General features: G+C 43.1%; 1 protein-coding gene across 3 annotated transcripts in view; it reads left to right on the top strand.

Moving 5' to 3' along the window:
* Nucleotides 1-26,113, top strand: part of CNTNAP5 (contactin associated protein family member 5) — a gene marked incomplete at its 5' end in the record, with an annotated part of 726,412 nt that overhangs the window by 611,189 nt on the left and 89,110 nt on the right. For 2 of the 3 annotated variants that reach the window (XM_081142435.1, XM_081142434.1), the window contains one exon: nt 4,381-4,602. In XM_081142435.1, the coding sequence (XP_080998561.1) occupies nt 4,381-4,602 (222 nt within the window). Of the gene's footprint in view, nt 1-4,380; nt 4,603-7,907; nt 7,965-26,113 lie in introns of those variants that run through there. The other variant, XM_081142436.1, reaches the window with a different exon arrangement.

Here is a 26,113-nt window from a genome sequence, read left to right as displayed (position 1 = left end):
CATTCTTTATAGGAATGAATTAATAGGATTCAAATAGGCAGTTTTCTGTGTGTTTTTTTTTTAAAAGAGATCATTTACATACCATAATATTGAACTTTTAAAACTGCACAATTCATAGGGTTTTAGCATATTCACAAAGTTGTGCAACCATTACCGCTATCTAATTTCAGACTATTTGTATCATTTCCCCCAAAGAAATGATAAAAATCTCATATCCATTAGCAGAAACTCCCCAATCACCTCTGCCTCCAGTTCCTAGAAACCATTAATCTACTTTCAGTCACTATGGATTTGCCTATTCTGAATATTTCTTATAAATAAAATCATACAATATATGGCCTTTTGGGGTCTGGTTTCTCTCACTTAGCATGTTTTCAAAGTTCATCTGTGTTGTAGAATTTTTCAGTACTTTATTCCCTTTTGTTTCCCAAAGAATATTTCAGAGCCTGGAGGCACCACATTTCATTTATCCATTTATCAGTTGATGGTCTGGGATGTCCCTCTGTGTGTGTGTTATGAATAATGCTGCTGGTAACATTCCTGTACATGTTTTAGTATGAACTTATGTTTTCTATGCCCTTGCATAGAAACCTAGAGGTGGGTCATGCCATAACTATATGTTTAAGTTTTTGAGGAACTGCCAAACTGGTTTTCAAAGTAGGTGCTCCATTTTACATTCTCACAGGCAAAATATGAGGATTCGAATTTCTCCACAACCTCACCATACTTGCTATTGTCTCCCTTTCTGATGATAGACATTCAATAGAGCTAAGATGTTTGTATAGTACATTTTATATCCTGAATTTTGTATTTCATTTTGTAGACATTCTTGTATAATTTGTCAGTTTTAATGATTGCAGAGTAGTCCATCTGGTGGAATTGTTTCTGTATATTTAAGCCCTCCTACCACCAGAGCATTTTAGCTTAACAATAATGGGGCTCTGTTTCCAGATCTGCTTGTGTTCAGATTCTGGCACATCTACAATCTACAGGTGGGACTATAGTTGTCTAACTCAACCCTATGATTTCTGGTTTTCTCATCTATAGATGTAAAAAATGTGGAAAATTCAGGAATCCCTCACAAAGGGTTGTTGTGAATGTGCAATGAGCACTTCACAAAGCACTTGGGATGATGCCTCACATAGAGTTTCACTAAATACTTGCTCTTATATTGTTAAATTTTAGATTATCCTAATTTTTGCATGTAGATAATTCTGTGATAAATACATTAATCAATTATTTCCTTAGTAATAGGATTTGAGTGAAAAAATAATATGTATACTTAGGTACACTTTACTGGTTGCAAAAAACCTACTGAAAAATTCTCTAATATTTACCTTCTTGACAACTTATTTTTGTTTTACTTTTTATTACAGAGAAATTCAATTATATACTCTAGTAGAGAGAAGCGTTTTTGAACCTCATGCACCCATTATTTAGCTTCAACAATTATCAACTCATGACCATTTTTTTTTAATCTAAATGCTCACATCCACTTTTCTTCTTTTATTATTTTGAAGCAAATGCCAGATAACATATCACTCTATAAGTGTTGCAATATGTATCGCTAAACAATAAGGACATAAAAGCACATATTCATAGGATCATTATCATAAAGTATTTTAAGAACTTTTTTTAAATATTATGCAAATAGTTTCATTTATTTTTAGTTTGTTTGATGTTTTCCTAAATTCATTACAACCTAACTGATTTCTAGGTCACCACTAGCTTACTCATTACCCAGGATTGTCTTCATGCTTGTTCTAATTTTTAATTTAATTATATCACTGTTATTAAGACCATCTATCGTTTATTGAGTTCCTACTATGTGCCCTGACTTTACATAATTACTTCAAATCTTTCTACCCACCACAAGCCTGAATTCATCCCTGTTTATGTTTGAATAACCTGAGGTTAAGTGGGAGCCCGTGAGAACTAGAGAATGGCACACCAGGCTCCAAGTCAGTCAGACTGCGTGGCTGACTCAGACACGCAGCTTCTGCAGCAGCCCCGGTCTCCGGGCTACTTCTCTTAGTTCGTTCCACAGGTGAAGGCCTGATCAGCCTTGAGCTCCTCTTTCAGATCTTCCCAGGCTACTCTGGCCCCTGGAGACATTCAACTCTGGGAATGATTTACTGTCGCTCACACATCATACACCAGGCTACCTTCAATCAGTGTTTCATTTGTTTGTTTGTGTGTTTGTTTAATGTGTGTCTTACCTGTTCAGAATATAATCAGCATAGTTCCTTCCACCAGGTAGGTGCTCAAGAGATGTGCTAATATTGGGATTGTGGTCTGGAAGTAGTGTGATGGTCATTGATAGAGACTTTCAAAGTTAAGATTTGTCTTCTATTTATCTTGATGATTTTGGATGTTCAGACAAATCAACCAGAGAGCTTAAGTAAACTCTTAACTTATAAACTATAAGAAACTGAGAGAATAATAGAATCCAGGGGTTTTGCTGAACTTCCTTTACATTGAAACTGATAATACCTAACCAATAAAAATAGGGGAGGAGGGATGAGAGAAATTTGGTAGGACATTTCTAGTTAAAAAATTTTCATTTTAATTAAAATTTTAATTTTAATTTTCTGTCTTAAGTATAAAGAAAAAATGCACTATATGTGTCCATATTTAATATGCTACATAACAGAATGCTCTGAATCATACTTACTTTTGAACACACACACAAACCAAACATCAAATAAAAAACATTTTTCTGTTAACTAAGAGGTAGTAGCTCACAAGGCAGGCAATATGTCCCCAAGGAACTTAGTTCACTCAAGGAAAGTACTTGAATCAAGCTGATAATTAACCTGAATCCTCCCTGCCACAAGTCTCCACTGCACATCTTTGCAATCAGGAGGAATGACGTGACCTGTGTGGCAAGTGTGATGTCTTTCTCTGAGCCTTTAGCAAAAGTAAACTGGTATCCCCAACCTGCTAACAATATGCATAAATAGGCAACCTTCATTTTTTGTTGGTACAGTTGCAGGCTGTTATAGAGTTTTCACAAAAGTAGAACAAATTTGCAATAGAATTAGAAAGCAAAAGCCAGGTTTGATTATGTCCTAGTTACCACCAATTCAGTGAGAGAATTTCACGGGGAACTAGGAACATACCACATGTCCGTTGGAAAGAGAAATCTATTATGCCAATACGGCTCACGTTCCCTGTGCTATTTCCATGACAGGGTTTTGCTGCCAGATCTAAGCTATGCTGTTCTAGGAAGAAACCTTTGCTGTACAGACAAAACTGAAAGTGAACTTCAGAGTAGTCTCAATTAGAAGAAGAGAATATCTCAGCCTCGGTATAGATGCACAGACAATAAACAGGTTTTATAAATAAAGAAAATTGGAATGAGTTCTGGCTGAATTATCTTCTGATCTGGGAGTCTGAGAGCAAACGGGTGGGAAACCCTCGAGTGCTTTCCACACATCATCTTATTATCCCCAGGAACATTGAGGTAGGATTCATGCTTCCCATTTCCCGATGAGAAAACAGTCTTCACAGCTCCCACCTTCCTGCCTGGGGCTGGCCCAGCGAGGCTTCCGATCCAGTGCTGGAGCCAAATCCCGTGCTGGCTCCGTGAAGCTGCAGTGGGGCGAGGACTGCCCAGGAAGGCCCTGGGATTGGCCTGCTCCTGCCCATGGAGAGCCATCGGCGTGAGCTGCCTCCTTTCCTCGCGGCGGGGGCAGAACGCTATGCGATGTGGCACCGAGGCCTATTTGTCCCAGGCTTTTCTCTTTGGAGGATTGGATACCAATCCCTAGACATCTAAAAAGCCAAGTCTGGTTGTAGGACGCCTATGCCTTTCTTACAGTCTCCATGGATCCTTCTCTTCTGTTTCCATGGGGCCTCTCACTTCCCCCAACACCACGGAGCACTGGTGCTGTCTTGCACAGTGTCCGGCTCTCACTAATCTAAAGCCCACTTAAGACCCTCCTGATGCACAGAAAACACAAACCAGAATTGTTTGCATCTCCGTTTTAAAAGTAAGATGGTCCCAGTGAAATTTCTCTATACTATGCTGGAGGCAGGGACATTTTATCTTTGCTTCTTGAAAAATGAGCCTGACACTTGGTAGTTATTCCGCAAATATATATTAAACTGGACCTAGATTTCACAATGCAAACCCCAGCTTGCTCCTTTAGCTGTGCAATCTGCTCAAGGTTCTTAACCTCTGTAAGCCTCAGATTCTCATTTGTAAATGAGATTAATGACTTCTGCCACTTGAGAGTTATTGTGGAAAGCATATCATATAATTAATGTACAAACCCTCACACAGTGTCTGATGCATAGGATCAATAAACAAGCTATTATTGTTCACTGAATAGTAAATTCATATTTTAATGTGTTTTCTCCTCTTATATTTTGCAGAAGTTTCTGCTGTTTTTGAAGCTGGTACTTCAGTTACTTATGTGTTTCAAGAACCCTACCCAGTGACCAAGAACCTAAGCCAGTCATCCTCAGCCATCTATGCAGAGTCAGCTGCATCCAAGGAAAACATCACACTTAGCTTCATGACAGCTTGGGCACCCAGCCTCTTGCTCTATATCAATTTTTCTCAGGACTTCCTGGCTGTCCTGCTCTGCAAGAATGGTGAGTACTGATGGCAGAAAGCCTGACAAAGAGTCATGCTGGGATAGAGGAAAGTGTATGCTCTGCAGAACTCTGCAAAATTTCAACCTAAATTTGGTCTCACCTGAGCAGCTTATTTCCAGACCTCCAGGCAAACCCTTGATTATGAGTTACACTTAGTATTCCAGGCCAGGTTCCATTCATCCCTGAAGTCTCGAATACATTGACTTTAATTTACCTCAGCTGTGCAGCAGTAATTCTTTATTATTTGGTCTGTGCTAGAATCCATCAAATGTAAAAGAGAAGATCATAAGTGTATCTGAATTTCAGAAGGACACTTGTCACATATATCCTGTCATCTGTAGTGCGGTCTCCTTTACTGAGACTATTACAGCAAGGGGCATACATGCAGGCTGTATTCATAGGAGTGAGTTGTCTGCGTTTTGAAGAGAAGGGGTGTATGTGAGTCATAACCCTGTGGGATATGGCTCTGTGTTCTGAGAATGAGATTCTGAAAAAGAATGTGAAAAAATTATGGACTATGTGAAGATTAGAGGGAGAAAGGAGTTGGAACCCACTTTATATGGGGAAGAGGAAGGGTGCCAGTCTTGACAGCTGTTAGGAAAAGTAAGGTTTTCTGCCCTCAGGACTTAATTCCAAGCTGCCATAATAAGGACCATTGACACAGTCATGGCAAGGACACTATGAGGTCAAATTCTAGAGGAGCAAACAATTATTAGGATAGGCAGAGAGGGCAAAGATGTCGACATCCCTGTAGTCAGGTCTCAAAAAACACCTTTCTGTCATCAAGAATATGCCTTTTCTCTTCTTGCGATTTGCTGATGTTATGAGATGCACCTGGGCTTCAGAACCATCCCCACAGGGTGGGGCATTGAAGGAAAGAGCCTGAGATGTGCAGCTCAGCTTGCATTGTGCCCCTCCAGACCTCAGACAGAATTTTAGCTATTTCTCTTGCTCTACTTTTCCTTGTTTTTCTTTTTCTTGTTTTCTTTGTTTCATCTTGCTTTAACTATTTACAGCATTGAAAATGGAGACTGATGTATGCGCCTAAAACAAGGATCAAAACTAGAAGGCCTCTGAGTTGAATCAGGCCTGAAGCACATAATAACAAAGTACAACTAGAAATAACAGGATTCATTCATTCTAAGAACAACATGACGGAAACAAAAAGGAGAGAGGGAGAGAGAGACGAGAATGACAACTGGTAACTACAGGACTATTTGGTCTTGAGGAGCCTTCAAAAGAGTAAAGAAACAGCATGGGCTTTAGACCCCTTGTCAGCAGACATTTGCATGATTAGAACCATTAGTTCCTAGTCTTTCACTCCATCTTGCCCTGTGAGGTTGACCAGGCGGGTGGAGGACACTGAGGCTTGGGTTAACTGATTAACAAGGCCAGCCAGCTAATTCATGGCATAGCTGAGACTAGAAACCATGTCTCCTGATAATCAGTCCAACAACCTTTCCTTTAAACTGATGACCCTGCCATGATGTGGTTGAATTACAAGTAAGATAGTTCCAGAGCGTGGAGATGCAAGGTTTTGCCCAAGGCAACTCTTGTGTGCAGTCCCCTAAGCACATCGAACCTGCCAGGCTGTTCCTATGGACATAGACAATGCACACCAGAGATCACTATATCAGACTAAACACATTTCTCCATGCACTCTATTATAACATATACTCTCTGCTGGGCTCTCTTCTAATTAATGTGCACATTAATTCTTACAACAGCCCTGTGTGATTGGTGGTGTTAATATACCCAGCACTGTATAGTTATAGAAACTAAGACATAAACATTTAATATCTTGATTAAAATTCTACAGCAAGTAAAGAGAAGAGCTGGGATTCTAGCCTCTCTCCCAAGTCTGGCAACATGTTCTGTACACTTCGCTGCAACAGCTAAACTAAGAGTGTGATTTATTTTTGAAACACATCGTGTTTTGAAAAAATTTGAATTTATTTAATTGGGAAGGCATTCTTGAATTTTGCCTCATTTCCTATTTTCTTATACTCTAAAGCCTCATGTCACTGAAAGATGTACTTGACCCAGTGGATACTTGCATTTTTAAAACCCTGGCTACACGGGGGAAGCAAAGAGACACTTGTGCCTTTCTTGCTTGTTTGTGTGAAGCTTAGATCTCAGTGCAAATGTAACAGTGTAGGCCTTGCAGCTCCGTCTCATAGGACATAGGTGTCCAAGTGTGGTTAACAGTGGGGTGCACCCCTCGCTTTACTCAACTGCAGATGATCACCTCCCAAACCCCCAACCCCACTCCCCCACCAATGGTTTAGAGAACTCCTATTGCAGTAGACAGTGATGGGTGACTCAGAGAGTTAGGATCCTGGACATATCCTGCCATCTCTGTTCACTGCAGAGGCATGACTAAGATATGTGCTCATTCCTGTATCCTTTCACTGACTCTCTAGCCCCAATGCACAGTATCAGGGACTCTAAAGACCAACAAAGATAAGCACGATAGGCTGTTTTCTGAACAATAAAAAAGAGAGAGAGACTCAAAAACTTCCTTAAACTTCCCGGAAGACAATCTAGATATACAAGGAAGCCAAGTAGCTCATATGTCTCAAGCAATCCAACTAGAAGTTAGATTTTGCCTAACTTTAAGGATGAATCTCCTAGGAACGCAGGGGTTATAATAATAAAGTAAAATACCTGGAGTGATAGTGGATTCCTTGTATTGGAAGTCATCAGAGAATAACTAAATGATGATTTATTGGGGATAGAATTCCAGCAGTGAATGACACAGCATAACAACCTCCGAGTATCTTTCCAAGTCTGAGGTTTTGTGATTCTGTATTGCTTTCCTGTGTAGTGGGACATTTATATTTCTCTCTGCTAGGGCTTCACTTGCGGTCTTTAAATGCTTCAATGAGGAATTAATGATTGGCACCCTTACAGCTTGTTCCCAGTATGTTAATAGTGTTAGGCCACTGGTACAATGCCAGTGAATAATATTGGTCTCACTGTACTATACAGGGGCAGGAATACTTTAATGTGACTTGGATACACTTTTGTGAAAAATATGCCTCTGAAAATACTAATAGAAGTTAAGAATATTTACAGGTTGAAAAAAGAGATTAGGAGAGCAAATCTGGTAAAGGGCTCACTGGGAAAAGTCTTTCTCTGGAAGGTTTTATAAGACTGATTCACACCTTTCTGAGACGGAGCTGAGAGTCTTCTGTTAGTACAGGTTGCTTAACCTTTCTTTGATTTAAGGTGCCTTTGGGGATTTGTTGGAAATTAGGATGAGAGAGTCACTCTTCAAAGCGGTTCTTTTTGTCTCTCAGGAGGAAGAAAATGCCCACAGCATGTCAGATGAAATGGCTCCCGTCGCGCACTCTGGGTCAGGAAGCCAGGGGTGAGCACGGGTGGGTGACCTGTGCAAATACTGGACAAAATTCTTGGCTTGCAGATTCATTTATAAAAAGGTGCCGAGGCTGAAAAAGAGGAGCAATGTGACTCAAAGTCATGTTTGCAAGCCTCTCCCTGGCAGAGGCTGGATTTGGCAGGTTCAGAATTCTTTGCCCTTTATCTTTTTCTTGAAATTTCTCCCACTGGAGACTTACTTAGGTTAAGCTGCCCTCTTATCTTTTCAAATGAAAACAGGTCCTTCTTCTTAAAGGAAATATCATTTTAATTCCTGGGAAGAAAGAATAGTGGCAGAAGAGAGGCATTTCTGAGTCAGAGTCTCGGGAGAAAGGAGCCCTTGTGGCTTCACAGCCGGGGCTTTGGGCCACCGGCAGCGTCTCAGAAACCTGGGCACTGGTGGAGAGGGGCCCGTGGAGGAGGGAGAGGGCGTGGAGACAGAGACGAGGGTGTTCTAAAGATCTGCTACACTTTCACAGCGCTGCACTGAGTGATGGCTCGGCCTCTCCATGGTTCCATGGCGCTCTCTCCCCAAATCTCTACATTTAACAAAGACTCACCGACAGTGCACCGTGTGGCAGGCACTATTTCATGTACCAGAGAGACCAAGGTAGAGAGGGTCCTGTCCTGCCTTTAAGGATCTATTCTGGGAAGAGAGACATAACACATACTAAGGTGACAATATGACCTGAAAGCTAGGATAGCATCTATTAGAGGTCCAGTAAGGCAAAGAAGAAAAGGGTGAGTGGGGGGGTCAGAAAGCTACGGAGACAGTGTCCCTTGTGTTGGGCCATGAAACGTAAGTAAGTTTCTCCAGGCAGACACTATATTTTTAAAATAAAATAAGATGCTTCTTTATTCTTCATTTTCTTGATTTTAATACCATTGTGCATGGAATTATATATATATATGTGTGTGTGTGTGTGTGTGTGTGTGTGTGGTGTCCCAAAATATGTATACACACACTTTGATTATAAAAGCAATGTTTATTAAAAATACATTTAATTTTCAAAATTAAGCTACCAGCTGTATACATTTTTGGGGAACACCCTGTATATATTTCCCCAATCAATCCCCTATTCTACTCTTTTATCATCTGTCCCTCTTAGCTCCCTGATAGTAGAAATAAAAAATAAAATATAATCTATGACCCTGGCCCAGGAGCTCAGTTGGTTGGAGCCTCATTCTGTGCACCAAAAGGTTGCGGGTTTGATTGCTGGTCAGAGCACATACCTAGGTTGCAGGTTTGATTCCCAATTAGTGTGCATATGGGAGGCAACTGATTGATATTTCTCTCTTACATTGAGCTCTCTCTTTCTCTCTCTCCTTTCCTTTCTCTAAACATACCCTGGAGTGAGGATTAAAAAATATATGTGTTTATATAAAATATGTGTTAATTCTAAGGCCATCAGTCTGTAGTCAGATCATTTTGGTGCAGTCTAAACAGGACTCCTGTTCACCTTCCCCTGGTGGCTACCCAGTGCCTTCCAGCTCTGAATCATTCCCCTGACTCCTTTTAATTAATTTATTTATTATATATCTTTATTGATTTCAGAGAGAGGAAAGGAAAGGGAGAGAGAGAGAGAGAAACATCAATGATGAGAGAGTCATTGATCAAGCCTGCACTGGGCATGTCCCCTGACCAGGAATCGAACCCTGATCGCCTGGATCCTAGGTCGACGCTCATCCGCTGAGTCACGCCAGGCTGGGCATTCCCCTGACTTTCCTTCACTATTTCCTTTTTAAAAATTTATTTTCAGTGTTGAAAGTTTTACAGATGTCCCTTTTTCCTCCATTGACCCCTCCATCCTTCCCCTCACCCCAGGCTTTACCACACTACTGTCTGCGTCCATGAGTTATGCGTATAAATCTCTCCCCTGCCTTTTCCCTCTGCTATGTGTTGGTCTCTTTCATGCTTCAATGTCTCTGAGTCTATTTGTTCAACAGTTTATTTTGTTCATTAGAATCCACATAAAAGTGAGATCATGCGATATTTGTCTTTCTCTGCCTGGCAATAGCTAAGATCTGGAAACAGGCCAGGTGCCCATCATTTCCTTTTCATCGATCTTTTTTAACATGTACATTCATGAGATGTGCTGTCTGTGCGTGTGATTGTACACGCCTTGGAGGGAACGATAGACCCAGATGCTTTACATTTCCAGCAGCCTGAACCTGGGAGGCAGGGATGAGGAAGGCTCCAGAGAGGGAGTGTCTTCAGTGCCAAACTCAACAGCTGCTCCCTGGGCTGAGCAGACCTAGGACAGTCCCACCAATGCCTCTTTCTCAGGGAGACTTTCAAAATTTAATCCTGCCACCCCTCCCTGGCGCCAGCATGCAGCTATGTGCTCGTCTTCCTCAGAGCATCAGGAGTTGGGATACACAGCCTGAGAAGAGCGTGCCGCAGACGCCTGTTTCCTGGCCTTACTGCGCCCTGACCACTCAGGCCTCTGGGTTTGTGTCAAGCAAACTTTGCTGCTTTTGAACTTTAATTTCCCAAAGGTCTGTTGATATCTCCTGGACTCTTTTTAGATTTGTTCATTTCCTTCATTTCTGGGCATTCAGATAATCTTTTCCTGGGAAATCCCAGGTCCTGCTGGCTGGTCCATTCTCTGTCTCACAGTAATGTGGATGTGACGCTGTGACCCTAAGAGATCGATCAAGAGTCCTTCCTTCCCACCTCCTCCAGTGGGAGCACAGTGACATGGGCAGGGATAAATGGCACTTCAGTGTCCTGCCTTCAATCCATGTGCAAGGGTGGACCTGAGGAGAAACGGGGCATGATGAGAAAACTGCGTCCTGTATATCCTGGCATCTTTCTTGCCCCTTGTCTCTGCTGCAGGGATTTTTATTTTTTAATGCTGTGGTGTGTTCAAACAGTAAAGCCCTGACTCCTGTGTCTATATTTAGGTTGAGGAAGTAATTAATGTTAAATGAGATCATAAGGGGAGAGCCCAGACCTGAAAGGTTTAGTGAGCTCATAAGAGGAGACACCAGAGCCTCTCTCTCTCCCTTCTCCACCTCTCTCTCTCTTTCTCTCCAACTCCCTCTCTCTCTCTTTCTCTCCATCTCTCTCTCTCTCTTTTTCTCCACCTCTCTCTCTCTCTCTCTCTCTTTCTCCATCTCTCTCTCTCTCTTTTTCTCTCCATCTCTCTCTCTCTCTTTCTCTCCATCTCTCTCTCTCTTTTTCTCCATCTCTCTCTCTCTCTCTCTTTCTCTCCATCTCTCTCTCTCTCTCTTTTTCTCCACCTCTCTCTCTCTCTCTCTCTCTCTCTTTCTCCATCTCTCTCTCTCTCTCTCTCTCTCTCTTTTTCTCTCCATCTCTCTCTCTCTCTTTTTCTCCATCTCTCTCTCTCTCTTTCTCTCCATCTCTCTCTCTCTTTTTCTCCATCTCTCTCTCTCTCTCTCTCTCTCTCTCTCCATCTCTCTCTCTCTTTTTCTCCATCTCTCTCTCTTTCTCTCCAACTCCCTCTCTCTCTTTCTCTCCATCTCTCTCTCTCTTTTTCTCCATCTCTCTCTCTCTCTTTCTCTCCATCTCTCTCTCTCTCTTTTTCTCCATCTCTCTCTCTCTCTCTCTCTTTCTCTCCATCTCTCTCTCTCTTTTTCTCCATCTCTCTCTCTCTTTCTCTCCAACTCCCTCTCTCTCTTTCTCTCCATCTCTCTCTCTCTCTTTCTCTCCATATTTCTCTCTCTCTCTGACATGTGAGGACTCAGTAAAAAGGTAAATATCTGCAGGCCAACAGGAAAGTCCTCACCGGAGACAGAATTGGCTGTTGCCTTGAAATTACTGGCTCCCAAACCTGTAAGAAAAGTAGTTCCTATTGTCTGGGCCACCCAGTCTGCAGTATTTTGTCATAGGGGCTCAATGAAGCTGAGACAAAGCTCAGATGAGGCCACAGAAGTAGATGTAAAGTATATAGCCTGTAAAGTGCAAAATACATTCTATTTTTCTCATTGATTATAATAACAGTATAGGAGAGACCAGGTCCTCCTGGCAAGCCTGTCTTTCGGTGTATCTTCTTCTCAGAAAGAGAAAACGCATGCTTGAGTTATCAGAGCATGACAGTGAAAGCCAGGATTCAAGATAGTTGGGATTAAATTTTAATGCAAAGAGGACATGGAAGTCTCCCACTGTAGAGGCAGAGCACCTAAGGGGGGCATTGCCCCGGGGAAGGAAAATATGAGGCACATTGTGCCCACCTTGCCCCGCAGCTACTGCTACTAGGCACCGGCAGCAGCTTTTTCTGTACAAAAGCATGAAAACAAAGACAAAAATGTAACAACACCTTTCCCTGCCGCCCTCTGAGCCAGGCCTTTGGGGAACTTGTGGTATGTCTCTAGAAGAAAGAGAGACATATATGGAGAAAAATATATGTTACAAAATCTGAAGAGCAGGGTATATGTGCAGAACTAATGAAGAGCTCTGCTCAGCGCAAGGCCGAGCCCAAGGAGACACAGCTGGGGAGACAGGCAAGCACTTGGGAAACGCCACCTCGGCCCACCGCTCCGGCTGTGCAGCTGGCTGGGTGGCACGTGCAGCACTGAGGAAACCAGACCGCGGGCCAGGGCAGCTGCCGAACCAGGCATGTGAGGCCCTGGGTGAAGAACAGTGACCAAGCACGAGTGTGGAAATAAGGCTAAGGAAAACGACAAAATACAACGAACTCTACAGACATCTTTGTAGCATCTACCCCATGCACCTGCTAGGCCTATCATGCCAAAATACCACAGACCCGGTGTCTTAGTGTACACAATTTATTTCTCAGAGTTCTGGAGATGGGAAGTCTGAGACCAGTGGGCCAGCAGGTGTTTGGTGAGAGCTCTCCCCTTGGGTTACAGAGAGCTACTTGCCCTCTATGTGCTCACATGGCCTTTCCCCAGCAAGTGTGGGGAGAGAGAGGGAGAGAGGGAGGGGGGGAGAAGGAGAGGGAGAGAGAGAGGGAGAGAGAGGGAGAGAAAGAGAAAAGAGAGAAGTAAGAACCTAAACCCACTCTCTGAGGTCTCTTCTGAAAAGGACACCCATTGCATTGGATCACAGCTCTACCCTTATACCTCCTTTGACTATAATTACCTCTTAGAGGCCCTACCCCAAATAGAACCACATTGGAGGCAGGCTTCATCTTGTGAAGTCTGTAACGCTTGCCATGTGCCAGATGCTGCCCGTGTGCTCATAACAGAAGAATGGGTGTGCGATAGTTGGCTCCCGCAAGATTACTGCGGTCAGTGTCCACGGGCCATTCACCTTTGTAATGTCAGCATCTAGCTGAGGACCTAGTGCATGGTGAGCCTCAGTATTCTTGGATGCAAATAGGAATTTTCAGTCTCTTAGGAATGGAAGGTACATACCTAGCAAGTGTGAGAATAGCTCACAGAAACCAGGAGAAAACCTTGTAGGGTTACAGCGGGGCCAGGTGGGGCAGGGAGGGCAGCTCCTCGGCGCACCACGCAAGGCCCCTTCATGCAGATGGGCGTGAGTACACACGTATGAATGACTGCTGATGGTGTTTGCTTGTCTGTTTTGTTGTTGTTAATTCTCACCCCAGGATGTTTCTTCCATTGATTTTTAGAGAGTGGAAAGGAGAGGGGAGGGGGGAGTGAAACGTCTATGTGAGAGACATATCAATGGTTTGCCTCCTGCATGTGCCCCAAACAGGCCAGAGATCAAACCTGCCGTCCAGGCCCGTGCTTTTGACCAGGAATCAAAGCGACCCTTCTGTGTACAGGCTGATGCTCCAGACACTGAGCCACACGGGCCAGGGCAGAGTTGACGTCCTCAACACTGCGCTTCCTGAGGTCCCACTCCATCACTTGTAGCGTGTGTGTGAGAGGCAGGGTTGTTGGGCAGCAGGGCTCTCTGGGGCCTACATTCTTTCGTATTATTTTGAGGACCTCTGGGGTCTTCTCACTTTGTACATTCCCAGTTTAGACACCTCTTCAAAAATTTTCCAAGAATTGAGCAACACTCTGTTTTCACAGCAAGGCTGAATACTTACAATGTAGTGTGAGAATCAACAGAATTGTTATCTGCTCTTATGTGTCATTGTAAGAAGAGAAAGGGCCTTGGTTTCTTCCTCCGTGAAGTTGGGAGAATTGGTCAAGAGTCTGGCACAGTGTCCTTGGGTTTAATGAGATTCTGTTTGTAAAGGGTTTGAGGAACTCAGATAAAAGATGTGAGAGAAACACAAAAAGGGGTTATTACAGAGCAGACCAAAGAGCATGCTGCTTACTGAGCTACCTTCATTTCTTATTTTTTAAGCCAGAGTGGAGAGACGGGGTGCTGGATGCTTAGCTTTTGAACTAAGCCTCTAATGAGAGGCTTAAGGATTTTAAAAGTAGTTAAGTCTGTGTGACAAAAGCTTTTATCAGAGAAAAGATCCGTTTTCACTCTACTTATACCACCCGGCCTATAACGCCCACGTCGTGAAATGTGAAACAAACGCAGCATGAAGCCCGGGTTCCAGATCCCTTGCTTCTCCGTGCAGTTAGTCTGGTTTAGGGCAGCAAAAAGGCCTTGAGTTCTCACTGTTTCTCTTGATTTAGTTATTGAAGACATGCTTCCTCCCTAATAAGTAGCTTGGCCTCTCCGTGTTTGGAAAGGAGGGCTCTGGAAGTGGACTCCCCTGTCTCAGAGCTGAAGTGGGAGACAGTGACGTGTTCAAACTCCTAATTCTGCCTACACAAAACTGGGTCAACCAGCAGGACACAGTCCTTGGCAGCTGAGAAGTACAAGGGGCTTTGTGTGCGGGGAAAGGCAGCCTCTCAGCTGTATACATCACTCGATTCGTGCTCACAGTGGTGGCATGGAGTCACTCCTGACACCTCCCACCTCACAGATGAGGGGCCTTAGGCATAGACAGATTAAAGGACTCTTCCCAGGAGACACAGCAAGGAACCAGTTGGGCTGAACATCAACCCTACCAGTCTCACTCTAACGTGTGGATATTCTGCTCCATTCTCTGACCCTGCCTCTCACGTGTGTGCTGTCATCCGGGAAGGGGCCCTTTTCTCTCTGGGGTTTGTTAGCTTTTGTGCAGGTTGGGCACTCTGTCAAGAATGTTATGCTCACTTCCTGTGGTCCCCTACATGGCCTTGTTTACAAAACTCTGGTTAAAAGACGACTCAGACAGAAATGATACTAGTGCCCAAACCCTGCTGAGATATTTAAACTATATTGCCAACCAAGGAGGTGCCGGACATCTCCTTATATTGGCAGACTGCACTCTGCTGCTCACCGGAGCACACAGGACTGATGACCACGTGAGAACTGTTACATTTCCTGTGATGCCAAATTCTGTGCTGCAGGCTGCAAGGTGTAGCTGGAGTCCCAGCTCTGAGACTTGCTAGCTAATTTGACAGTAACTGTCAATGGACATTTTGAAGTGAAGTAGCATATGGGGTATGCTTCTTTTCTGAAACCGTGATTTGGATGTTATTATAGGGCCAGGCAGAATGTTTTTGGTTTAGAAAAACCACATGTAATACTTGCCTATTTTTATTTAAACATAAGGGATGAATGCACAAGTGTATTGTCCCTCTCTTTTTAAACTTCACGATAACATAAAGAAATTTAAAAATGGAAAAAGGTAGGAAGTCAAAAAGACAACCAGAGCAGAGCTTAGGATGGGTGAGAAGTGTCACCACATTTTGGAGATCAGACAGCATGTGGAGGAGGGAGGCAGCTCAGCTCCAGACTCTGCGAGGCCTGGGAAGGGGGAGACATCTGGGCGAGGCTCAGCCCTGGGGTTCTGTGCCTCATGGCGGCACTCGAGGCATGATGTCAGGGGAACAGGGGAAATTATTTAGGGAGCTGATGACCCTAGACACAGGTTTGCCTGTCCAGGCAGATAAGCAGGTTTCTTTCTGCCTCCATCTCAGAGGTCCAGAGGTATAGTCTGTAGCTCACAGAAAATAGATCAGAGTTTTCAGAGCCAAAGGCCAGACTGAGTTACAGGGCTGGAGACAAACATGAAGTGACATCTGTCCACAGGGCTGTGGAACCCTGGCCTTATTTTTTTCCTTCTTCCAAGAACTCTTATAATCTGGCTTTTCATTCTCCTGCAAGACATCAGGTGGTTTTCAATAGAAGAACTTTATAGCCCCATGAACTACAGAGATGCCCCATTGAAAAAATAGCTTACCCATATGGTCACCTGCCAGTGAACCCCACCTGCTGACACTCAGCCCTGCACATGGAAAGTTCAACCCCGTGTACAGAGCCTCAGCCACAGTGTGAGCAGATAATCAGGGCCAGCCGATACCTCCAAGGTGGAAGATGGAGAACTTTTATCTTTTAAATTTTTTTAGGTACTTCACAATTTTTAGAGAAATCGGTTTCAAACTAGAAATCTATGCTTATTCACATTATCGGTTATGTGGGACGGATGGAGAAATAAAAACATTTTCATACACAAAATGGCAGAGGTACCTCATGCCACTGTCTGAGGCTTCGTAATTCCCTTTACTGAGAGGCTACTTGATATGCATGTTAGTTATTTGATGCTGTGTAAAAAATTAGCCCAACACTTAGCACCTTAAAACAGCAAGCATTAATCACCTCACACAGGGCCCTGAGAGGTCAGGAAGGCGGGGTTGGTTTAGCTGGAGGGTTCTTGCTCATGGTCTCTCATGAGGTCAAACTCTGGGCGGCCTCAGTTAACTGAAAGGACTGGACAGTCTGCTTCTGAGACATCCTGTGGCTGCTGACTGGAGCTCTCAGTTATTTGTTCTTTGGTTGTTCCATAGGGCTGAACAGATGCCCCTTGGCCTCCCCTAGAGAAAGTAGTGAAAGGAGAGAGGGCAGGAGGGACAGAAGGTGGAAGAGATGAAGAGAGAGAGGGAAAGAGAGAGAGACCCAAGAGGATAATACCTAAGACAGAACTTGAAATCTTTTAGTCTAAATTCAATAGTGACACCTGGTACAATGTGAGGTTGCGGAGGGAGGTTACATAAAGGTGTGAATACCAGGAGACAGGCATCATTGAAGGCCTTGTTAGAGGCCACAGTGTGCTGTACCCAAAGAAGAAGTATATAACAAGAAAGCTGTGGGCTCTGGGAAACAGGTTACCCACCTCAGAACAGGCAAGGTGATTTTAGGGTAACTGCCTTGCAGAGCCCTAGTTAGCAGCCTGTCTAAGCTAACGGTTCTCAACTGGGCATGGTTTTGTCCCCCAGGTAACACTTGGTAAAGTCTGTGGGCATTTTTAGTTATTAAGGTGAGAAGCAATACTGATATTTAATGGACAGAAGGTAGGGATGCTGCTATACTTTTTAAAGACCCAGGATAGTCCACCCACCGACCCACCTACACACACAAACCTGCACACACACACACACACACACACACATACGTGCATGCAAATAAGTATCTGGCCCAGATATCAGTAGCTGTGAGGTTGAGAAACCTGGTCTGGAATGAGACACAGGACAGAGGGCTTTTGGAGGGAGGCTCTTAGAGAAAATATGTAAGTCATAGCTCTCAGCAAAGGGTGATATTTACATCAGGCAAACAACATGGACTTTGAAATTCAACCCAACCAAGATTGCTGCACACCTGTACTGGGGGTCAGGGGAGGACAGGCCCATGTGTGCCTGGGTCCAGGAAAGGTAATTCCTCACCTATCATAATGAAAAGACAAAACATAATGTCTAAATTTGATAAGAAATAGCAATACATTTGATAAAATTGAAGGAAGATAACAAGACCACTGATAGAATAAAGGTAATTGCATATGAGGAGGGGCACCTGGGAGTAGGAAGGAGTGAGGCAGGGATTGCTTCCTCATAGTAAGTCTTTCTATACTGTGTAACTTTTTAAATGCAGTATTTTTATAATCAGTATTTACATGCATAAAATAAATCTATTGCTTAAATATCAAGAATGAGGTATACAGTTTAGTTAATAGACAACTACTTCTTTTTCCCACCAATAAATGCATATAATTATGTAAAGGATGTTGGTTGAAGACATCTGTGATGACTATGTGCACAGGTGCACACATACCTGGTTTCAAAGTTTTCTCTTAGTGAATTGAGTCCTTCCACAAATGAAAGGAAGAATAAATGAATGAAATAATTTAATTGGAAACATTCAATATGACAGGTGATTCCACTTCTTATTTAGATGGTCCATTGCGAGACCACTAAGAAGTGTCCTCATTGTCAGACCTATCTCAGGCCTTCACCTCCTGAGCTGCTAGAGCAGGACTCCTTCTTCTCAACCTTCTGCATGTATGTACCGCATCCAAACGCAGGCCTGTAAATTAGCTGCCCTTTAAATATTGGCTTTATTAGGGTGGTTCTGGCTTCTTTTGAAGGAAGAATATGCCCTAGCTGAGAGATGTCATCCATTCCCATGAATTCAGTTAGTGAGTATGTAGACCTTTGTAGCTTAAAGAGAATTCAGGGGCAACTTCATCCCACTGACTGTCCCACAGAACCCTCCAACTCCACACGTTGTAAATTGACCTCAAGCTTAGGCCCACCTCCCAACACACACACACACACACACACACACACAGAGCTAGATCTTCTCTTGCTTGAGTTTCCCCTTCTCAGAAAAATGTTCTGCATTCAACTCAAATGCCCAAGTCAGAAACCTGCTTTACTGATGCCTCAATCTTCTTCACCATCCCCAGAACCCATCAATCACATTTTATTCAATCTCTTTGCATTTATTACTTCCTCAGTCTCATTTATATCTACCCAACTTTTTATGCTCCCACTAGGATTATCTTTGTTCTGGCCACCTTAATCTCAGAATCAAAGTATTGCAACAGCGTTCAAATACTTCTCCCAACCTCTAGGCCTGTGCCCTTTTAATTCTTTCTGACCAGGGTGATCTTTTTAAAATTCAAATATATTCATGTCATTCATTTTTCGACAACTCCCCATTGCCCTTGAGCTAATTTCCAAACTCTCCTCAATCCTAGATTTTTGCTTTCCTGTGAAACTTTAATTCTCATCATTCTCACACCCGCTGTATGCTCTCCACACATTGAATTATGTTTAGATCACTGAGGGCATCGTGGTCTGTGACACCTCAGCTTATTACACACTTTGTCACCTTTGCTTGCAACAGCCTTTCCTTTCCCAGCTCCACCCCTTCTTTGCCGGCAAACTCCTAGATTTTCAAGTCTAAGTTCAATGTCACTTCTGGGAAGCATTTCCAGTTCGCTCCCAAAGGTGGTGGAAGGCGACTCCCCGATGACTTCTGCAGCAACCTGTATACAAATGTTCACGATCCCTGTGAACTCGTGGGGTCCATCATCATAACACTAAGTGAAGGAATCAGCACTAGTCTAGTGCCATTCAAGGACCAGGTTCTATACACGACGATTATGCCCCCAGTATACACATTTTCTAGTGAAACTGCTTAAGAGCTTTTGATGACCACAGGGCACATTTTGTGTTTGTGTTTGTGCAAAAGAGCTATTTTAGAAGCTTATTCTTGTGGCTCAATCTTTAAAAGATTTCACTGTCATATCTTCCTGGTGCACTACAGCACAGCTAAGAATCAGAGAGAATAAATTAAAATAGATAACAACTTTACTTAAAAATATGAAGCTAAGGTGAGAAGAAAGCCTCACGAAGTAGAAGGTACTAAAAACAGATTATTCATATCCACTTATTTCTAATCTTGATAGTTTGATAGGTATTTTCCTTTGAAAGTATGTTAAAGGTCTGAGAAAAAATATATTCAAAGAGAAGCAATGTGAAACAGATAAAATTTTGCATTTAGAAAACATAGAAAAGTAAATGCGACCAAGCGTCAGTTTGTGAGGTAATACTGTTGTGTTTCAGTTGTTTGTGTTGCCATCCTTAGATGGGACCTTCAAAAAGATAAATGCGATTTAAAGATAAAATTCCTGGTGGTTCAAATGAAAGCACAGCAATAAAAATCAAAGAAACAGCTCACATAAATCCCCCTTGAAGGTCCTGATTTCCAGCTCTCTGTAGCAATAACCAAGGAAGCCTGGGTGTCCTGTAACTTAGGCTACTGACATTTGTCAGACTTTTCAATAAAATGGCAATGCAAGACTAAATCCATGCAGGGTGGGAGATAAATTAGCACACAGCCAAAAGTACTGGAGAAATGAGCGCTGTTTTTTTAGCTGAAATATTTTTTTGATAAAGTAATAATGCCCTGTAATCTCTCTGCAGCTTTAAATAACAGCCGGTCTTCACGCCAGCAGCTTAATTTTGTTGGCTGTCCTTGCCTTACAAATATATTTAGTGGAGTTTGGAATATCATTTTGTACTGAAAGCTGAAGTCTTTGTAGGGCCGAAGCTGGAAAAGGGCAATAAATCAAAAATAAAGTGAAAAGGAATAGAAACGGGCGATCGGGCCCATTTCCCTGGAGCAGGCGAGAGGGCTCTTCTACTGCGGGCAGGTGCCTTGCATCCGTCATGTCTCCCTGTTAAGTGCCTGTGTTGTAATGATATTGACTTATATCTACATTGCACCCTGGTTGGCGTTGCTCCAAAAGTGCTTAAGATGCATCTATGGGAAACACACGCTGAAAATAGCATCATGAAAATATACAACCTCGTTTTTTCCCTCCTAAGTTTATTCTTCCCAGGAAATTGTCCTGAGATGTCCAACCGTAGCTTTTCCCACTTCTTTTCATTTGTGTCTGACTTCTTGAGGTACAGCACCACTATAAACTTAAAATTATTAAACCAGTACTAATATAGTCCATGATTTACATTTGCCAGATTGGTTACTGCTGAAAATGGATCGCAAAGAGAGAACGTTGCCTTTTGCAGGGTTTTGTTTTGGCAATAAAAGGAATAGCTATGACTATGCTAGAAAGCCAGGGAGGTAGGCTGTTGCATTAGTTTTTCATTGCTAAGTAACACCTTCCAAAGACTAAGTGGCTTAAAAGAGCTCCCATTTCTTATCTCACAAGTCCCTTGGGTCTGGAGTCCAGGCAGTTTATCAGGGTCTTCTGCTCAGGGGATCCTGGGCTGCAGTCAAGATGTCACATGCGCTGTGGTCTCATCAGAGTCTCCACCAGGGAACAATCTGCTTCTAAGCTTCCTTGGGTTGCTGGCAAAACTTAGTTCCTTGAGGATTTAGAATTGGGGTCCTGGATTCTAGCTGGCTGTTGAGCAGACATTGCTCTCAGCCTACAGTTCCTGGCCACTAGGTATTCTCCACAGGCCTCCACAGCTTACTTCCTCAAACCAGGAAGGGAGCACCAGCATCTGCACAGATGGATAAGCCCAGAAGTGTTGTTGCAGGGGGGGCCTCTGCTAAGGTTCTGTTTGTTAGATGCAAGTGACAGGTCTCACCTCCATACAAAGGTGGGTCATATGTAGGGTGCAGACCCAAGGCCTACTTTAGAGGCTGCCTACCACATTTCCAGTGCTGTTTGGTCATTAAAACTTGGAACTCTCCTATATTCACTCAAAGAGATAGGAACAAGTGACTTATATATGCATAAAACAAAATTCATAAATTTCAAAAACTTAATGTTAGAAGAAACCAAACATAAAAATGTGCGTTCTCTATAATTACAATGTTTTTATAAATTTCAAAAACACTCAAAATTAATCTAAACTATTAGAAATCATAATAGTGGTTATCCTTGGGGGAGAGTGACAATAAGGAGAAGTGAGGGGGCCTTTGGGGTGCTGGACTGTTGTCTCCTGAACTCAATGCATTCCATTGGAGCATCATGTGCCCTTTCCTAAACGTAGTATAATTATACATTATACTTCAATAAAAATTAAAACAAAACTTAACAGCCCTGGCCAGATTGGTTGGAGCATCATTCTGTACATCAAAAAAAATTTTTAAAAAAAGGTTGCGCTTTGTTTTCAGCGAGAGTGCACGACTGGGTTTTGGGCTTCATCACTGATCTCGGTTTATAGGGGAGACAACCAACCAGTCAACCAATGAATGTTTCTCTCTCTCTTGCTTCCTCTCTCTCAAACATATCCTTGGGTGAGAATTAAAAATAAAAGGATAAAAAAATAAATTAAAATAAAATAAAAACTAAACTAAAACCCCAGGTAATGTGAGACTACTCACTTTATTTCTATGAGTCTCAATTTTCTAATCCTTAACGTGAGGTTGGCCTTGATGATTTTTAAGACCTTTCTAACACCATGTGGTTAAAATTGCATGAAATATTGAGGGAGCTATAATTCCTCATTGGATGGTTGTGAAGTGCCCAGAATTTGTACTGTCTCTAAGGAGAACATCATTCATTCTCCACATACTTCCACTTAGAAAACATTGGCCTTGGGAAATCAAATTAATCTCAATGAATGCATGTCTTTTTAAAGTTTCTTTCAGCTCAGAAAATATCTATGACCTATTGATTTGGCAATTTCTTCAGACCAGGCACCAGTGGCATAGCAAGGGTGGAGGCCAGCCGCAGGCGGGGTCTGACCTAGGGGCAGGTGAAAGGGAGTGCATTGCAGAGAATTTAAAACAATAATAAAGCTAAATAAAAATTGGTCTCCTCTGTTATCACCATGCACCTGCCCCTCGAGGTGACACCCTTGCTCTAACACTCCTGCCCACCCCTACAGCTCCACCACTGTCCCTAACTGGGCAGGCCACTGCCAGGGGATTCGTTAAGCACTGGGCTGAAGGAATAGTTAAGCCATGAGCCTCCGTGCTGGACAGTGTGACACTGAAGCTGAGGAGATGGATGTGCACCTGCTAAATAAGGTCTATTCTAAAGACCCCCACTTAGCCCAGCCAGGTGGCTCAGTTGGTTGAAAATTGTTCCATACACCAAAAAGTGTGGGTTCAATTGCCAGTCAGGTTGAGTACCAGAGGCAACTGATTGATGTTTCTCTCGCACATCAATGTTTCTCTCTTTCTCTTCTTTTTCCCTTCTTTTCTCTCTAAAATGAACCAAAATATCCTTGGGTGAGAATTAAATAAATAAATAAATAAATAAATACATAAATAAAGTGAAATAAAGACCCCCTCACAGCAGGGCTTGGATTCTCAATCAAGGCAGGACACTTAATGTGCTGTAGCCTCGTTTGTCTATCAGCTGCCTCCAACCCCAAGGAAGCTGATGGCCGCCCCTCTGTCTTCCTCTCCTTTCCCACCTGCTGTCCCAGGCCTAGCCCACGCCTCCTGACACTGCTGTAACAGCCCCGCAGGCTGGTACTGGGCTCTGCACTACCCTTCCCTCTGCCTGCAGCTTTTTCACTAGATGCCCCTTGTTCATTTTCATCTAGGCCCCTGTGAGCATGATCTTGTCTGAGCCCTTCCCTGCCCACAGGCTGCAGCGAGAGGACCCCACAGATGGGGTCCTGCAGGGGGCCCCACCCTCTCTCTCCACCTTCCACTCTGCTTGCTGTTTCCTCATTAACTTATTACCTGACATCATACAGGGTAGGGCAGAGTAGGTTTACTGTGCTCTTATGGAAAATAATACAATGATTAATAAATAATAACACAAAAATCAGTTTTGTTTCCTGCACTCACAACTGTAAACTTATTTTTGTCCACCTTGTATTCTATGTTTGTTTGTTGCCTGTCATGCAAGCTCTGGAGGCTCAGACTTGACCTTTTACTGCCAGACCTAGACTGGAGCTCAGCACACTGTAAACATCCACTCAATTGTTAGTTGACTGAATGACTGAAAGTTCAGTGTAACTGCTGTGCTCATTGTAATATCAGATCCCTACCATCACCACCTGGTTCCTGTTTCCTAGTGGTAAATTTTTTCTAACTAATACAATGAGGTTTGTTAGAAATTTTAATCATCTATCACACTAGAATTTCATCATTATTTTATTTAAAAAACAACAACAAACAATTGGTGATGCTGTTAATGGAGCGTGTCCATTAAAATCAGTGTCCAGCCCATTGTAGAATTAAAATTACCTTTAAAGTAAAAGTTGGTCCTGGATCTGATGGCCTGAGATTCATTTGAATGATTTATTCCTTTACCTTCAGGGGTAAATTTAAGGACCAGGCTAGACAATACAGTTAAGAGAAGGAAATAAGAGTGGAAGTAAAAGTAAGCCGGAACAGAGTTGGGAGGAAAGAAGAAAAGCAGGGGAATAATCCAGGCCACCTGTCTCCTGTTCCACAGGTTTCCTGTCAGAACTAACTCCCTGCTACAGCCACCCACTTACCAGGGGTCCTTGTCCTGAAATTCTCCCCCTGCTTCCCCTGCCTTTCCCTGGAGGCTGCAGCTTACCTACCAGGCCTCATCGTGCAGGGAGCCTAGCCTGGGGCTGCAATTGTATGTCACCCGAAGGCCTTAGAGCAACATGACTGTAATTTGTAAGCTATCTGCTTGACTTTCATGGGTTTTTTTTGTTCCATTTATTTATTTAGTTAGTTAGTTAGTTCGTTAGTTAGTTTATTTTTGTTTAAAATATTATAGACGCCCCTTTTTCTCTCCAATGACCCATTCCACCCTCTTCCACACCCCATCCCAGTCCCTTTCCCCACCATTTTCCTGTCCTTGGGTTGTGCATATATGTGTATGAGTTCTTTGGTTACTCTCTCCCCCTCCACCCACCCGCCCTCCTCCCTCCCTCTGACATTCGTCAGTCTCATCTATGCTTCCATCTCATTGAATCTATTCTGTTCATCAGTTTAGATTCCACAAATAAGTGAGATCATGTGATGTTTGTCTTTCTCTGCCTGGCTTATTTCGCTTAGCATAATTTTCTCCAGGTCTAATTTTACCCCTGGATGATCCTTGGTTCTATGCTCAGGAACCTCAGGTTCATCACTTCTCATCGTCCCACCCAATGTGGGTTCTCAGAACCTTAGCTGAGAGGCAGGCGTGGGGAGGCTGAGACGGGTGTTCTGCAGTAGGAGCCTCCGAGTCTCCTGGGGTGTACTTTTCCATCCTGATTCTTCACTTTCCTTCATCACAACAGTATCCTATTTAAATCTTTTCCTCACCCTTTGGGACCAGCATTAGGGACAATTTTGACCAATCTATTAAACAGATCATTGCAGTCATACTGTTGTGTGATTATGGAGCACAGATCATCGGAAGAGCCATCCTGGATGCCTCTGAGTGAATTTTTTGTGGGAAAACATTATGCGAATGGCAGCCCCTTTCTAACTATGTGTATTATGGCTATTTCTGAAAAGTGTTTATGTATCTAGAAGTTATTTAGTTGTTTCTTTAAATCAAATTTAAAAAAAGAAAAAGAAAAACAAAACTTCACTCAATGAAATCGAAGAAACAGATCAGCATTTCAAATGACGCGCAGGCAAACTGAGGCATTTCCCTCCGAGGCTGGGATGTGTGTACAGATGCTGTCTCACCCCACAGCACTGGCTGCAGGTTAGCCTGTGTGGAGGGCGTTTGGGGGTGCCGTGTTAGACTGTGCCTGTTTTACCTGCTGAGAGAAATTTTTTTTGAAAATCCTAAATTTTTGGCAGAACTTGAGGTATGTGCATGTTAGCCACAAACGTCTGGAAGATGTGGTTACTGAGCCCCAGCTGGACCTGTGTGTGCTGAGCTTCGTGCGGGAAGGTGGGGACCCTGCCTGTTCTCAAAGAGCTCACGGTCTTACAGAATAAAAATAACACAGGAAAAACATTCAATATGGTCATAAATGTTATGATAATTTATCACCAGTGCAAAATAACTTCTAGCAGTAAAAGGGGGTGCTCATTCTGATTTTACCCTCACAGCTGGTGTAATTGGGCACTTTTCCTGACCCACCAGTCACATGGTAACTTCAGCTACAGTTGACAAGCACAGTATAGGGAATATTCTGGGAGAGGAAAAGACCAAGTGCTGAAGGAACTCACTACTTCATTGCCATATTGAACTTTAGAGGACACTGATATTTCTGAGCGAGTGTGCTGAGTGTCAAGATCACCTTCTATAGCTGATCCATCATCAAATGCTTAATCTCCCTGACCACCAGCAACCCCTATTCCTGCAATGCCCCTCCCCACCCTCACACACTCCACCCTGGCAAAGAAACTGTACCACACTGGTCCCATGTCCCGTAGTTTCCATGCAAAATGGTTTACAGAGCAAGGTTACAAACATTTAGGTTTTAACCTTGAATTTATTGCACACTAGCCATACAGTTCTGCAAATCAGTAAACTTCTCCATCCTCAAGAAGGAAAAATTACCCCTGCTCACATTGTTCCTTGGTGCCCCCGTCAGA

Source organism: Miniopterus schreibersii (assembly GCF_964146895.1).
Source record: "Miniopterus schreibersii genome assembly, chromosome: 7".
Taxonomy (NCBI): domain Eukaryota; kingdom Metazoa; phylum Chordata; class Mammalia; order Chiroptera; family Miniopteridae; genus Miniopterus; species Miniopterus schreibersii.
This window is presented reverse-complemented; position numbering and strand designations above follow the sequence as displayed.